General features: G+C 52.4%; 5 protein-coding genes across 5 annotated transcripts; 4 read left to right on the forward strand and 1 right to left on the reverse strand.

Moving 5' to 3' along the window:
* Positions 1–271: 271 nt before the first annotated feature.
* CC1G_08689 (mitochondrial carrier protein RIM2) lies at positions 272–1457 on the forward strand (the record flags this gene model as incomplete). The annotated part of the gene is made up of 3 exons (XM_001837624.2): positions 272–354; positions 429–1197; positions 1254–1457. The coding sequence occupies 3 exons, from the start codon at positions 272–274 to the stop codon at positions 1455–1457; spliced, it is 1056 nt and encodes a 351-aa protein (XP_001837676.2).
* A 1800-nt stretch (positions 1458–3257) lies between these two features.
* CC1G_15531 (hypothetical protein) lies at positions 3258–4245 on the forward strand (the record flags this gene model as incomplete). The annotated part of the gene is made up of 4 exons (XM_002910944.1): positions 3258–3332; positions 3491–3520; positions 3756–3874; positions 4047–4245. 4 exons carry the CDS (start codon positions 3258–3260, stop codon positions 4243–4245), a joined length of 423 nt encoding a protein of 140 aa, XP_002910990.1.
* A 290-nt stretch (positions 4246–4535) lies between these two features.
* CC1G_08690 (AGC/AGC1 protein kinase) lies at positions 4536–7092 on the forward strand (the record flags this gene model as incomplete). Its single annotated transcript, XM_001837625.1, has 6 exons — positions 4536–5981; positions 6040–6132; positions 6184–6483; positions 6535–6666; positions 6732–6849; positions 6908–7092. 6 exons carry the CDS (start codon positions 4536–4538, stop codon positions 7090–7092), a joined length of 2274 nt encoding a protein of 757 aa, XP_001837677.1.
* Positions 7093–7308: 216 nt separating this feature from the next.
* On the reverse strand, positions 7309–13155 carry CC1G_08691 (other/VPS15 protein kinase; the record flags this gene model as incomplete). The annotated part of the gene is made up of 15 exons (XM_001837626.2): positions 7309–7582; positions 7638–8493; positions 8544–9110; positions 9164–9849; positions 9905–10015; positions 10070–10385; positions 10639–10942; positions 10992–11231; positions 11292–11509; positions 11560–11641; positions 11691–12113; positions 12166–12673; positions 12720–12840; positions 12888–13012; positions 13058–13155. The coding sequence occupies 15 exons, from the start codon at positions 13153–13155 to the stop codon at positions 7309–7311; spliced, it is 4929 nt and encodes a 1642-aa protein (XP_001837678.2).
* Positions 13156–13660: 505 nt separating this feature from the next.
* On the forward strand, positions 13661–15358 carry CC1G_08692 (hypothetical protein; the record flags this gene model as incomplete). Its single annotated transcript, XM_001837627.2, has 3 exons — positions 13661–14076; positions 14131–14932; positions 14984–15358. 3 exons carry the CDS (start codon positions 13661–13663, stop codon positions 15356–15358), a joined length of 1593 nt encoding a protein of 530 aa, XP_001837679.2.
* Positions 15359–15446: the final 88 nt, after the last annotated feature.

Genomic DNA, 15446 nt, shown 5'->3' on the forward strand with positions numbered 1-15446 from the left:
GTATCTAATCGTACAGCCACTGATGGGCTTGGCGAAATTTGTACGCGCCTCGACGCCAGCTCATTCAGTAATTTCTAGGTATTTTTTCGCGACTGAGGTTCTTGAGGACGTGTCTAGGCCTGAAGGGACCGCAGAGAGCAGAAAAAGAGAGAAAACGGAGATTGTGCCTAGACAGTCCACACGGGCACACACACCCATACACACCCACAACATTTTGCTTGCGATCAAACCTTGGCTGTCTTCATCTCTTCCGTCAAATCCTACCCCAGCCATGGCCCAGGGCTCTCCGCAGCGCAATGCGTCCCCTCAAGCTGCCTCAAAGGCACCAGCATGGGCTCACCTCGTGGCAGGCGCGTAAGTACAACTTATTTCCTGAAAATCGCGAAGAAAAGCGCTCTGACGTTGCACAAACGCCCATTTTACAGTAGCGGAGGGTTCGCCACAGCGGTCATAACTTCCCCACTCGACGTCCTCAGAACTCGTCTCCAATCCGACTTTTACTCTCTTCCTTCAAGTTCACAACCCTCGACCTCAACGGGCGCCTCGTCCAAACTCCGTCCACCAACGCCAGCGAACACCCGGCGCTTCCTGAGCACCTCCCTCCACCACGGCCTCTCTCCCTTCCGTTCCCTCTCTTCCATCCTCCAAAACGAAGGCTGGCGCGGCTTCTACCGCGGCCTCGGCCCCTCCCTCGCAGGCGTCGTCCCAGGCAGCTCAATAAAATTCCACGTCTACGGAAACTCCAAAATCTTCTGGGCATGGGCACTCGGCCGCAACAACGCTCACGAACGCGACTCGACCATCGTACATGCCCTCTCAGCTATGACAGCCGGTATCACCACCGCGACATGCACCAACCCCATCTGGGTCGTCAAAACGCGGTTACAGCTCGACTCTGGGACGGCCAACGCCGCTGCGAGGAGATATAAAAACAGCTTTGACTGTGTGAGGCAGATATTGAGGCAGGAAGGGTTTAGAGGGTTGTATCGGGGGTTGAGCGCGAGTTATCTGGGGTCAATAGAGACGGTGCTCCATCTCGCACTGTATGAGCAGCTCAAGCCTGTGCTTAGACGGTTCCTTGGAGACGTCAACGCCAACTCAGACTCGAGGTGGGATACACTCAAGCTTTGGATGAGCACCACAGGCGCTGCGGGTTCTGCCAAACTCACTGCTAGCTTGATCACCTATCCTCATGAAGTGCGTTCCCTACCCGTTTATTCAGCAGTCGCTTTTACTCACCCTTCTCGTGCCAGGTTGTTCGAACCCGCCTCCGCCAAGCACCTTCAGTCAACGGTGTACCCAAATACACGGGCCTAGTCCAATGCTTCAAGTCCATCTGGAAGGCTGAGCGCTTCGCTGGTCTCTATGGAGGTCTGACACCTCACATGGCTCGATCCGTGCCTTCAGCCATGATCACCCTTGGCGTCTACGAGTTCGTCTTGAGCAGGCTTGGATGAGCTCACTGCCGCATGCAATAACAAGTTGGTGTGGGGAAGAGGAAGGAGATGGACGGAGTGGTAGAGGATGCATTCAACTGGAAAGGAGACACGTTGAACCAGCCTCGACCCATACACCAACCAGTTCAAAAACGCGTCCCCAAACAAATAACCTTTGAACTCGAATCCAACTTTCAGTTCATCCCCGGTCGACTCGCAGTCATCCACGATCGACGTTGGTCACGCCATAACGCAAATACTACCATAATTCCTACACTCAAACGCTGGCCACATACGCATACCCCCAGCCACACATTCTCATAGACGGCAGCAAAGCCCATTCCCCCACTTATTCGATATCTATCCACGTACCCTACTCACGACACGGCTATAATTGCAGATGTAATACTACGTACGAAGGTTAATTAGGAACGGCGTAATGAAGAACATGTTTTAGATCCGCATGGCGCAGAGACAAGCTTCAGAACTGGACTGGGTATGCCTGGGTTAGGAGACTGCCAAGGGCAGTGGATCATAACAGAGCGGGATTGGGCTCCTCAGTCTGACGGCTAAAGAGCAATGTGCGATTTCCGCTGAGGGAGAACCTCGCCCGCCGGGTGGACTACCTCAACGTCCGACCTCAACGTCCGATGTTCGATCTCGCATATCCTTTGTAGTGAGCCCTAGTTTTAATCCTTGTACTCATGGGCAGCGTGTTTTGCTTTAGATTCCAGGAAGTTCGGTAAATTATCTCTCATTGAGCTTCCTCGACCAAAAGTTAATATCGGATCTATACACGAGGGTACTAGACAGCCTTGCATCTAATTCTCTGGTAATAATTTGGACTCTTCTGTTGTTCTGCTTTGATGTGGATACGAGAAGGCAAACCGATCTCGAGCGTCAAATTGAGGCCCGTGCAAAAATCTGGGCTCTTGCCAGTCAGCCGAAGTCGCGGGCCCGGCGGGTGGTCACCTCTTTCACTTTATGTCCTTGGTACTTAACCTTAGTTCAGCTGCTCTGATAAGTAACGCGAGTCGGTCCATGTACCAGGCGATTGACGATCGCAAATTTTGTTGTCGCATTGCACAGAGTTCCCCGTCGGTCTACTATGCACGGGTTGGCGCCATCGAGCGGCACAGCGCGCGACGCGTCGGGTCAAAAAGCCAAGAAAGCGCTTTTGGCAATGCCACTGCCATCTTTGATCGCTGAACTCCGTACAACTTCAACCCTCAGAACTTTACAGGAATTAAACCGGGCGACGACTCAACTTCCCTAATAAACAAACCACACCTCTCTGACGAGCTGAACCAGTCCGCTGTGATCATGAAAGAGAAACACCCGTTCCCTTTCGTTCTTGATCACCCTCAGCCCAGGTCTCTCATCCAGATGACAATGGCAAGAAGGGGTCGGCGCCGGTCGGCGGACCCACTCCACAGACGCGCGCATCCATTCCCTCTTCCTAGCAACGCAAAACGACACGAACACGAGGCCACCCCGATCGATCACAGCAATGGACCCAGCACCATTGAACGACCACCTTCCCAAAAGGGAACGCAATGGGCCACCCATTGCCCTATTCAGGCTAAGCGAATATATCAAAAAAGAAATTGATCGCTCGGAATCTGTACCCATTGCCTCATGTCTTTTATTTTTCCTTCCCATCGCCAGTACCATTGTCAGCCAGTCGTACTGCCCCCCAAAACGAAGAATTTAATAATGTCCAAGTGTCCGTGAGGTGTTGTGAGGGAAATTCACATAAAGTCCATGTTTTGGACTGGCTGGTTCTTCAGTTTCTTTTTTCCCCCAGTAAATTTACCACTCATGAGAGATTCAACCATCCGTGTGCAGTCGTTCCAGCTTGAGATAAAATATGAGAACTTGAGTGCTATGCCCGACGTTAGTCATACAGTATACTCAGCATTCTCGAGATAACTCGAGCTCGTCCGAGAGTCATTCTTCTTCTACTAATGGTGAGTCCTATTTTGACCGCCCTCCCATCTCGTTGAGCTTTTATGATTGACCTCTGGACCGCATAGCCTCTTGGATCAACCCAGCTGGAAGATGTCGCACAGCCCTTCAACGAAGTGAGTCCTAAACCGAACTGATACGACTTTGTCCATCTTGCTTTGTTCGCGCGATGTCCTGTGTATAAAAAATATCTACGACCTGTATTTCCTCGAGTTGATACTTTTCATGAGGCGGGGAACTGTGAAGGGAGCGCTGTGAATCCGCTCAATCCCAAGTCCGCATGATTCGGATCGGCTTTGTCCGTGTCGTACAGGTTAGGGGCTCGAACCATCTTGAGTAGTCGCGCCGAAGTTTACTGCCAGCGTCGACGCAAGAATTCACCAAAACTCTGGCCATGGGGACGGGGACGTTTCAAAGTCTCATATCGGTGCTCTGGGATGTCTATCCTTTCAAGGTGCTCAACTGGATCTGTATGCTCGGAACTTGCAGTGCTGAACGACGCTCGACGACTTTCTGGACGACGACCCAACTGATTTTTCGGGCGGGTTTATCTGTTTCTCTTTTTCTGGGGGCAGGGACTGCACACAGAGCTCACACCACTGCACTGCTCAACGACCCAGGTGGATGGCGCTCTCGCTGTAGCCCATTGGCACCCAAATCTGTGCCATTCGCAATCGCGATCCCGCCATTGACGAGGACACGGTACGCCGAGAAGCCACCCAAGCCATCGGAGAACGCCGAGTTTCGTGATCTTGCAACAAAGAGTGTGGGAACCCATTCCAAATGCGGTGGTGATGTCGATGTCATGGACGCGCGCGTCTGTTGGACCATTGTCCGTTAGGGAGGCTCTCCTTCCAAATCCGTACTTTCGTCCGTCGCGACAACATGACAACTGGCCACTCCTTTGTGAGGGCGCACTCCATTGACATTATCTGCCTCGTGTTCTGGTTAAATGTACATACTTGGAAATTAGAATTCTGCGGACAATGGGCCCGGCCGGCGCTATAAAACAGACGACTCCTGCGATTTCACGGTTCTGCTTTTGCCCACTACCATCGCCTGTCCACCAGTCATATATCGCTCACCACATCCAACCTTCGTGTCCCCTATACTCTCTTCTCATCTGCCACCATGGTACGAATCGCACTGTGGACCGTGATGAACAAACTTTCCCCTTCACGCGCGAAGGGCAAGTCCTCTCCTCGGTCGAGTCCAGTTCCATCCTCCTCCCCTTCGATCCACGTCGAAGAGCTCGGCGAGCTCAGCGACAAGGAGAATCAAGATCCATCTGTCGTCGAGAACTATCAACCATCTCCTCCCACCGTCGAGGTCATCGACTACACATCTCCACCCACCGTCGAGGTCGTCGACTACACATCTCCACCCACCGTCGAGGTCGTCGACTACACTCAAACATCACCTCCCACCGTCGAGGTCATCGATAATGCCACATCCGTCGAAGAACAGTCCTCTCCTCAGCCGAGTCCAGTTCCGTCCTCTTCGCCTTCCACCACCACCACTTCGGTCGAAGAGCTCAGTCCGCTCAGCGACAAGGAGAGTCAAGAGCCACCCAACGCAGAGAACCATCAGCCACGTCCTCCCTCCGACGAGCTCGACGATGATCTTTACAACGTCGTCGTTATCGACTCCCCCAAGCGCCCTAAACGATCTTCTTTCATTCTCGAGGGTTTCGAGGACGACGACTTGTACAACGTTTGCGAGCCGAAGGAATTGTCCCCCATCCCAGGGCTTGGCTTATACGACGTGAAGAAGGACGCTACACCGACGCCGGTACCAGACTCCGACACCACCGCCAAGAAGGATCTTACGCCGACCCAGGAGCCAAAATCCGATACCACCCAGCAGGAGCCTACGCCAGCCCAGGAGCCAGAGTCCGACACCACTCAGAAGGATCCTGCGCCAACCCAAGAGGAAAAGTCCGATACCGCCAACCAGGATCCTACGCCGACTCAGGGGTCAGAGTCAGACACCACCAAAAAGGATCTTACGCCGGCACAGAAGTCGAAATCCGACAACAAGAAGCAAGTATCCGAGGGCATCCCAGGATTGGTCTACTACCAAAAGCGACCACTCGCACGCGACGACGACGACACTGATTCCCCTGCTAAGAAGCTTAAAGCGAATGACGACTCCGACCGCACTGTTATCCCCCAGAATAACCTCGGTTTCGGCTCCCGCATTCCCACCTTCAACTTCAAAGGTTCCTTCTTCCGCCAGCTCGAACTCAAAGAGCGCATCATGATCGTCAACCACCAACACCTTGGAGATCGACGAATGGACACCAGGCTTTTCATCTCGAGTGTTGTCCCCGCGACTCCCGGGGATCCCGACACTGCTGCCATTCGCAGATCAGCACCGCGCGTCTTCGTGAAGCTACTCCATCCAAGCCCCGGATACGGAGTCAACACAACTGAAATTACCGCCTACAAGCGTATCGACAGGCTCAAGAACATACTCGACTCGGAGGTGAAGAAGTTCAGCATCTTCGTCTTATCCCTGGAAGCATACATATCCTGCTACGGTGGTCCAACTATGACCACCCAGATCTTCGTCATGGTATGTGATCTTTGGTATTCTTCTATGTTCCCCTTTCTAACCACCTGTTGAACCACAGCCACTTCTCAAGCGCGATTTGTCTGCTGCGTTGCGAGAGCGAAACCAATACGACGGACCATCGGAAAACGTTCAACTGTGGATCGCGCAAATTGTAAGTCTGCCCTCCACTACCACCGAGAACTTTCAGACTAACTCTGTCAAGGCGGCCGGGGTCCATTTCCTCCACAATTGTGGTATCATGCATCGCGATCTCAAGTCAGAGAACATTCTGTTGGATGCAGGCGACAACGCTTTGGTTACCGATTTCGGAAACTCTTTCGTTCAGGTCGACTGGATCAACGCCAAACTCGATTATGACCTTTTGTACTCTCGTGCCAATTTAGGAACTCCTGGGTGGCTCGCTCCAGAGGTCGAACAAGGTTTGTGGTATGGCCCGGCAAGTGATTGGTGGGGTGTTGGCGCGATTATGCTCGAGGCCATGGTCCATCCGGCCAACTTCTATGTACGTGACACGTTTACTCTGGCTTCTATCCGATGCTCACCTGAATGATAGATGGCGTTGTCTCAATTCCGGGCCACCCGACTGCTTTACCCGAGGAGCAGGAGCGGGGCAGACGCCAAGTTCGCTTTCGAGACTGAGCAAACCAGCGTCCCTTGCGCGTTTGCGAGAGAAGTCCTCTGGATGGTATGTTTCCCATTCTGTGCGCTTTCCTGGTTTCGTGGTGCTGAATCGTGCTTTTCTCGTTTCAGTTGCTTCACCACGACCCCCGCGACCGTTACCGTTATGACCAGCTTTACAGCCACACTTATTTCGCTGTTTACCGTGATGGCAGAGTGGTATCTATTTTCGACATTTTGGAGTTCGAAAGTATGTGTTCCTTGGCCTTCTTCCTGTCATCGAGGCGGTTTGACCGACGCGTCCCCAGCCGCGGCACGACTGAACAAGGCCAAGCAAGAATCTGGACCAACGTCCGAAGATCCGACTGAGGATCATCATCAGCTTCCCTACAAGTGTGACCTTTGGAGGTTCGACCACCCTGGCACAAATGCGGAAGTGTGGCTCCCATCCTATTCGAAAATCCATCAAATCATCGACAAGGCTTATGAATAGTAGAGTAGTTAAGACTCATACATACAAGCATCTTACATTTCTATTTCTCCGTTTCTTCGTGCATTTGTACTATATCTACATACCTCGAAAATTCGCACTCGCCACTAGGCGTGGAGTCGCATAAATTGTTCGATTGTGGACTCGAGCGCGTCAAAGGGTTGAGGAACAGTCTCAAGAAAGAAAAAAAAAAGAAACGCGGGGGATAGAGAACAGCTTCTACTCTACATAATCTAGCCTCCACACCTTGACGACGCCAGCACGATCACCGCTGACAATCCCACCTCTCCACGGCGAGTCAATGCAAGCTAGGGCAGTTACGACGTCTTGGTGGGACTTCAACAGGTTCTGCTGATGTTGGGTGATCAAGGATATTCGTTGCGATGGCCTGCTGGACTGCCCACCCGTCGGGACGGCAGGCCAGGTTTCAACGTAAGAAACCGGGCCCTTGTTCCCTTCATCTTCACCGCCTCGAGAGCCGCCGCTATTGATGCTGCGAACAATCCACATCAGAGCCATTTCTCGACTTCGAAGTGGGATGTACTCACCTGTGCGTAGGTCTTTCCCCATCTTGCTCAAGTCCACTAAACACGACTGACTTTTCAGCCCGACTCAGGTCCCAGAATCGCAATCGTCGATCATCCGATCCCGTCACCACGAACCCTTTGGTGGAACTCCTAGAGCTCGCGCCTCCCCCGTCAGGTATGAACTCCCCATACTCTAACCTGTGGGCAGAAGCGTAGCCTCCAAAGTCGAGCCCAACTACCATCGCTCGAACGTCAGGTGCGGGGGGAGCAACTAATTCCTCGTTCGCCGAACCTCTTGCTGAAGAACGCCTTTCATTCTCGCTCTGAAGTTGGCGAGAACGCACAAAGGCGGCGATTGCGGCAGCAGGACTTGGGTTGGCGTCCACGCCTTCCACCTCGACCTCATGTGGACCGGGACTCTCGCTGCCCTCCCTCTCCCTTTCCCTGTCGCTGCTCGTTCCAACCACAAACGTTTCGACCAGAACAGACTTCTCCACATCCCATACCTCGATGATGGTGACAGAATCCCGAGAAGAAGCAAGTCCTTTCTTCGACGTTTCCAGAGCCACAATGATCCATTTGCCTCTGCCCTTCGTGGGATGGACTGCGATTTGATGGACCTTGCAAGATTTGCCGGAAGAGGTTGCCGCTGCGGTTTGCCAGCTCTTCAGAAGGATACCGAATCGCTTGTCCCAGAGGGTCAGAACGCCAGTCGAAGTGCCAACCACCAGCCACGCCCGTCTCTTGTCCATACACATCGCTGTGATGGGACCGTAATGTCGAGGATTCTCCATAGTTTGAAGAACCCGCATCGTACGAAGTTCAAGGATGGCGATGTTGGAGTGGGTGGTTGCGTATACCAGACTAGACGTCGAATCTAGGATAAAAGGTAAGTGGCTGGCCTGGAGAATTCAGGCACTAACTCACCAGACTTGTAATGGACCATACACGTAATCCACTCCCCGACACTCTCGACCCTATGCTCCCTCACGACTTGCAATTTACCATACTTGGGTAAACTTCCAGCAGCGCTGCTCGCCCCAGCCGCACTCTGCGTCAATTGCACCCTCACAACATGCAAACTGCCATCCTCTGCCGCGCTGGCGAAGCAATGCGTGCCCTCGATGATGCACACACACTTGACTCTTGCATGATGTTGGTTGTAGGTATGCCTAGCCTTGCTTGTGACGTTTCTCTCGAGTCTAGCCGTGTCCCACACCTTGACAGTCTTGTCGTCTGAAGCCGTAACGAAGAAAGCGTGGTCAGGAGAAACGGCGATTCCGGTGATAGCTTCGGAATGAGAGGTCAGGTTGGAGATGAGGGAGGCTTCAAGTCGTTTGTTGGTGATGTCCCGAGTGCCGAAAGGATGTCGAGAGGTATTGCGTCGCCGGATTGGGCCCTCATGAACAGGTGGTCCAAAGTCTTGCTGTAATTCCCTGTTGTTGTCGAGGTAAAGGTTCTCAAGAAGGTTGCTGATACCAGGTTCTTGGCCATCTAGTTAACAGGTCAGGTAATGTGCTTATCCTCAGTAAAGGTAATAGACGCACCATACGTCGAGATAGGTAACAACGAAGGAACCCTGGGTCGATGCTGACGTAGTGTTGCCGACATCGAAAGGGGAGACGACCGTCCGGAAGGATCAGGGGACCCAATATGTGAATGAGCATCCAAGAGCCCAGTCGCAACAGTCTTCGAGGAGCCCACAGCAGGAGCTGCCTTGGAACCTTCAACGCTTCCCACCTGTAGCCGACTTGCAGGTCGCAGCGAAACCGAATTGGCATTCGACACGACAGACTCGGTAGGACTTGGGGGTCGATCGCGTTCGCGTTCAGCAGCAACAGGTGAAGGGGCCGTTGCAGATGCCACGGATATCGAAGAGCTAGAAGGGGCTAAGGGAGAAGATACACTCCGCGCATCCTTGGGCTGGTTCGGCGAGAGAGATGAGACCGAGTTGTTGATGCTGGCCAGCCTCCTCCTGAGGTCCTCAAAGGGAGCACCGGTGCCAACACTCCCGTGATCAATACTGGGTGGTCTTGGGAAACGAGGGCTCATAGCTGACGTTCTACTTGAAATCGAACGCCTGGACGAGGGAATGGTCATGCGTGAACCAGAGTCTTGACGTTGCTTCAGGAAGACAGTCTGCGGCACAACTCCAAGTTTCTGCAGCTCCAAATCCCCTGTGACCTTGAGATTCTTGCCGGTGTCAGGCTCGTAGCTGAGTCGCGAAGAAAAGCTGGATGGTCAATTCGCTCAGCAAGTGCACGGTGCCTTAAGTAAAGGTATCAGACCTTGCGGTGGCATTGGCCAGCTTGAGGATATAATCTCTCATTGCAAGCAGCTTACTCTCGTCGCTGGACGTCAATCCCAGTTGCTGCAGCTTGTTGATATGCACCTCATCCCTATCAACTCGTCGTCAGTAACACGACAAAACCATGCGCGCTCATTTTGCTCACTCTTCAGATCGGTTCTTCGCAAGATTCCCAGTCCCAGCCTTCCTTACTGAGATCACGCTCTCCCTCGGTGACTCGGTCTTGCTTCCTCCCCTCCTAGGTCGGCTCCAAAACACCGATCTATCAGCTTTCATCGCCCATTGTACCGACGAGTCGAGGATCTGGCGAGGAAGGGGAGGTTTCATTGCACGTAACAGGCTCGAGGTGTTGATTTCACCAATGTCAGACTTGAGGAAATGACGAAGGGATGGATAGACAATACACCAGATATCGCTGGCGGGCAGCTGTTGGGCGGCGGAGGTGATAAAGGCAGCGGCACCTGACATTGGGATGGAGGTCAGGCCACGCATTCTATAAGCCCGAACGATTACTTGCCTTGGCGGATCCATAGATTCGGGTGATACAAGAACCCAAGTGTCGCGCTCATTAACTCCCATATCCTCATTTTCTGGAACAGGCCCAGTTCGCATAGACTAGTCAGAGCACCCAAGACTCTTGACACCACACTCTCTTCGACATCTGTGTATCCCAAGTCAATCAGTTGAAACGCCAGAACTTCCATGACTACTCACCCGACAGCGCCTGAATCATCAAAGGTAAGATGTACTCTTCCAAGCTTCGACCCCCTGCACAAGCTGCTACATCGACGATGCTCTCAAAGAAAGAGTACCTCAAAAGCCAATCTCGATCGTTCAAGTACGTGATCATATGGCTCAATAAGACATCATTCGTCTTCTGTCGACCAAGGAAGACGCATAGCGAAGAGATGTTGTGAAGCACGGCTCGCTTAACGACACTGGAGGGATCCATGAGGAGGGCCGCTAGATGGGCTTGAATGTGGTTCTGAAGTTCCTGCATACTGGCATCGTACGAGATCTACGCACTTCATCAGCGACGCGGGCTGCGTGAATGTGGCTTTACTCACCTCATAGTGAGCATGTTCATAGTCCTGACCCTCAGCGGCCAAGTTGAATGCTCCGTGTGCCTTCAGAGCCTGGCCCATTTCCAGATATCTCACAGCCGTATCCGCAATCGGGACAATACATTGAGCGTAGGTACACCGCACCGAAACCTCGGGATCTTGCACTAAATGCTTGATGTTTGGGATAATATACTCTGGGAAGATGGCCACATTCGACGGCGTGATAACAGAGACCAACGTCAGCTGCACGAATAAATCCTTCGTCAGCACTCTTCACACAAGGAAACGAAACGACAAGCTTACCACTTGAACTAAGGTCCTCAACGCCGCCGAGCGAACCAACGCAGAGTCATCATGTAGCAGTTCCACGATATAGGGTACCATACGATCCAATTTGGCTTCATCCGTCAAGTGGCACGACAACGCCAAGAAGACGTCCAATGCTCTCACTTTCGAGCTTGGGAGTTTGCAATTCCGGATATTCGAAGTGACAGAGGCAAGGATGATTAAAGCAGGTCCATCTGGATATTGGCGGTTAAACCAATCCATCTCCAAGCAGATGGCAACGCACCTTCTAGAGCAGCTCTTCGTCCAGCATGAGTTCGAAGCTTGGAGTCGCGGTTGGGAATGTGGAGTTCGACAGGGATTACGTCCTTGTTGCACGGTAAGCCTGAATCCAAGGGAGACATGAACGTGACACACCTGGAAAGGTTTGAACACGGCCTGTACATTGGATGTGTAATCGATGTTTACGTCCATGGTGCGGTCTTCGCTTGGTTCAGGACACAGGTACGGCTCGATACTCTCATAGTCCTCCCATATTCGCTCCATTCTGTGGTCAGAATCATTAGCCAATGTCTCCGGGGTAGGCTCTGACCCTGGTGCTGAATGTGGAGCGTGAGGTCGCAGGACGGACATGGAGCCAGTAGGAAGAGTGGAACCGGGAGTCGTCGCCGAGGAGGTGCTGGAATAAGTCGAAGGAGATGGCTCGTTCAGAGTGGATATGTAGTTATGGAGGAACGAATAGAAAGTCTCGGGGAACACAGTTCCTCTCGAGGTGTGCAGAAGGCTGTCGAAGGTCGGTCGAGCTGTCGGGTCGAGATGTATCATTTCCTTGATCAGATTCTACTATCCAGTGAGTTGAATAATGCCTTTGGGTAAGATAGATGCAACCCACCCTTATACCCTCGTCTTCAATCGATGCCAACTGAGTGTCTACATTGAGTTCGCCTTCCCGATACTTGAACAACTGGCTGAGAGTAAACAAAGGAGCGCCTTCCAGGAACAACTCGGCGATGACACAGCCCGCGCTGAAGCAGTCCATGGCCTCGGTGACCTTTCCGTCACGCTTCCCCGGCGTATCCTCCATAGCTGCAATCCTCGATTTCTTCGCACTGATGTCAGGGTTGTTGGCTTGCGTGTAGAAGCGCTCAGGAGCCAAATAGCAAGTTCGCCGTCCGGAGGTGTCGAAGTAGAAAGAAAAGTCGGAAGGGTCGTCCAATGGTAGGTATGTCGGCTTGTAGGACGCGAAGTCTGTGAGGTAGACCCAGTTCCAGGATGTGACGAGGATGTTCTCGGACTTGATATCGCCATGCGAGACCTTGCGGTTGCGGGCGTCACGAAGGGCGTTTAGCAGTTGAAATGATATCCATCGTTTCTCTACCATAGTCAAGAAAGGCCTTGTACTGTACGAGGTCAGACAAGTTAATACAAAGTTGGGTTAACACGAACCTTATCCTGTCGTAGAGGTTGCTCGCCACCCATTGCCTTATAATGTATCCAGCTCTCTCAGTCTCGACAAAGACTTGATAGTTGTAGACGTTCGCAATATCCACCAGGGACTCCTTGTCATCTGTGAAGATTTAGCCTACGTTCACACTTGACTTCTCCTTGACTCACTCTTTAGTCTCTTGTGATAGTTTCGCAAGGTCAGTCCTGGGTCGGGTTTCACGAATATCTTGATGACCAGGTAACCATTTCGGTGCTTGCATTTGACCGTCTTGAGAAAGCGCGAGGAACCGAGACTTCTTTTGGTCAATAAGTCTGCCTCTTCAAGTGCAACGGCTCACCTCTTCTCATAGATTATGTCCGTCCCTAGATCCGCTACATATGAATCTAACGCGCCTGTCGTTCGCGTGAACGTCGACCCGGAGTGAACATTTCCCATTTTCTCTCGTTAGCAGATAAAGCCAGTGCTCGAGTTCTCGTTCATGGAGACAATATCTAGTGAACCCAGAGATTCAGAGACTGTGGTGGAGGCGAAGGTGAAAGGGGAGAACGCGCCAGACTTGGCTGTAAGCAACGGTGGCGATGCAATTGCAATGATCCGAAGTTCGGGATCTTCTGTGAGTCCTCGTCCTCTGGCTCAGTGGAGCTGAGTTGACTGGAACTTTCAATCCGGTCGAGTCACTTCGACCATGGGACCAGCAATGTCCCCACCCTCTGGTACCACTCGTTGGAAGCAATCCTGTAACTGATATACACCAGGTCCAGATAGTTTCCGGCGATTGTATTGGCAACCTTGTCCACATTGTCAGAGCGGTCCATGTCAACATCACCTGGGGCCCTCTCTGGTGGAGGTGCCGACCCAGAAGCCGTCTGAGACAGAATATTTACACGCTCATCCGATATACAAGGGTGTCACAAGGCCTTCTTTGCTCACTTCTTCCAACATGGCTGAAGATGCTTACGGTTGCGAGCTTGACCACATTAGAGCTTCCCTATCGGAAACGTCCCCTCCTGTAGGGGCCAGTTCCCAGAGAAACAAGTCCTCCATACCCGCTCCCATCCTATCTTCCGTGCAGGCGACAACGAACCCTTCAGGTACTTCTCCTACCGCCAGCCCCTCCACCGATACTGTTCCCGCCACTCCACCAAGCCCGACCCTTCCCTCAATCCATCTCACCATCGACAAATCACCCGATGAAATGTCCTTCAGTGACGTTCGCAATCTCGCAACTCAGTTCCAACAGCAGCTTTCTCTGGCTGATGCCGACTGGGCTGGGCTGCTTTCTATTCCCATCAACCAGTCAATCTATGAACACTACATTGAGGAAACAAGGGGAGGTGACAGGGATGAGAAGCTCAGGTGCGTCATAAGCATTCGCATACATATAACCAGTATGCTCATCATACGTTGCAGATGGACCGTCTCCCCTACTCGTGCAATCATTCAAACACCATCGAAAATCCATGAATTCTTCGGCCCCGCTTGGTCTGACATGGCCCGTTCCGTCCCCGAAGACGCATCAAAGTTCTTATCCATTGGAGGGGCATCAACCACAAAATTGTATAACAGCCTCCAAGTCCCTGATTTCGAGATCCTGCCCGAATCTAAACCTCTCCGCCTTCCAACCAACGGCGCTCTCAAACCCCTGTTTGTCATTGAAATTGGATATACCGAATCTCTCCCGCATGTCCGTAGGTCAGCAATTCACTTCCTTCTGGAGACACATGGTGTTACCGGCGTCGCTCATGTCATCAAAATCTATCCCAAGTACCTTGCGCTTGGGGATGTAACCACCGCAGCATCTTCCAGCTCTAAGCCACCGAGGCTCCTACGGGCGGAACCCCATGACATGACACCATCTGTGCTCGCGGAGCTTGAGGACAAGGATGAGGAGTATTCCGATGACGAGGAAGAGGAAGAGGCCAAGCACGACGATAGTGGCAAAGAGGAGGAGGAGCGGGCTGTGAATTTGGAAGATCCAAACAGCGTAACTGCCAACATCTCGTTGGGGGCTTCTCGGGCCTACATTGAAGAATGGCGGACATACCGCTACGAGAACCCTCTCGGTCGCTTGCCTCGCGGTCGCCACCTGAACCAGATGTTCCGGCAAGACAAGAGGCGCGAATCCGTCAAAGTCCTGCCGAGCTATTTCTCCTACCAAGACGATGGGGAGGAGGTTTATCTCCTTGGTGCTTATCGAAGCCGAGCAGTTCAGGTAAGTTGTCTGGCACCCAGCGGAAAACATTTCTCATATACTGCAACATAGTTTTACCCTATTACGCGGGACGTGGATGATAGGGGAAGCGACAGAGCTCGGAAAGCTGCGCTGGAAAGGGGCGAAACTGAAGTTCCCGCCATCCCTGATCCCACATTTTACCCCGCCACAAGCGATTCTGTGCTCGTTCGATTCCCACTTGCGACGCTGAGTGGAATGTTGAGCAGGAGGATCCAAGCGTCAGAGGTCAGCAAACGCGAGCCAGATCATGGCTCTGAACAGACGACCAGAAAGAAGATCAGAATCACTTCAAATTCCATGGCCAACCCCGATCTACACGAACATGGTCTGGCAATGTTCAACGATCTCCCTCTGGGTGACGAACCGGTTACTGATGAAGCCCCGCGGCGACGAAACAAGACGTGATGACCCATTCTTGATAGAGGATCAGGCTTATTCCAAGGGTAGATTCGAAAACCTGATGAGCCCAAGGCAGTTGCCTTCTGAGGGTCCT

Source organism: Coprinopsis cinerea (assembly GCF_000182895.1).
Source record: "Coprinopsis cinerea okayama7#130 chromosome 6 map unlocalized cont3.6, whole genome shotgun sequence".
Taxonomy (NCBI): Eukaryota; Fungi; Basidiomycota; class Agaricomycetes; order Agaricales; family Psathyrellaceae; genus Coprinopsis; species Coprinopsis cinerea.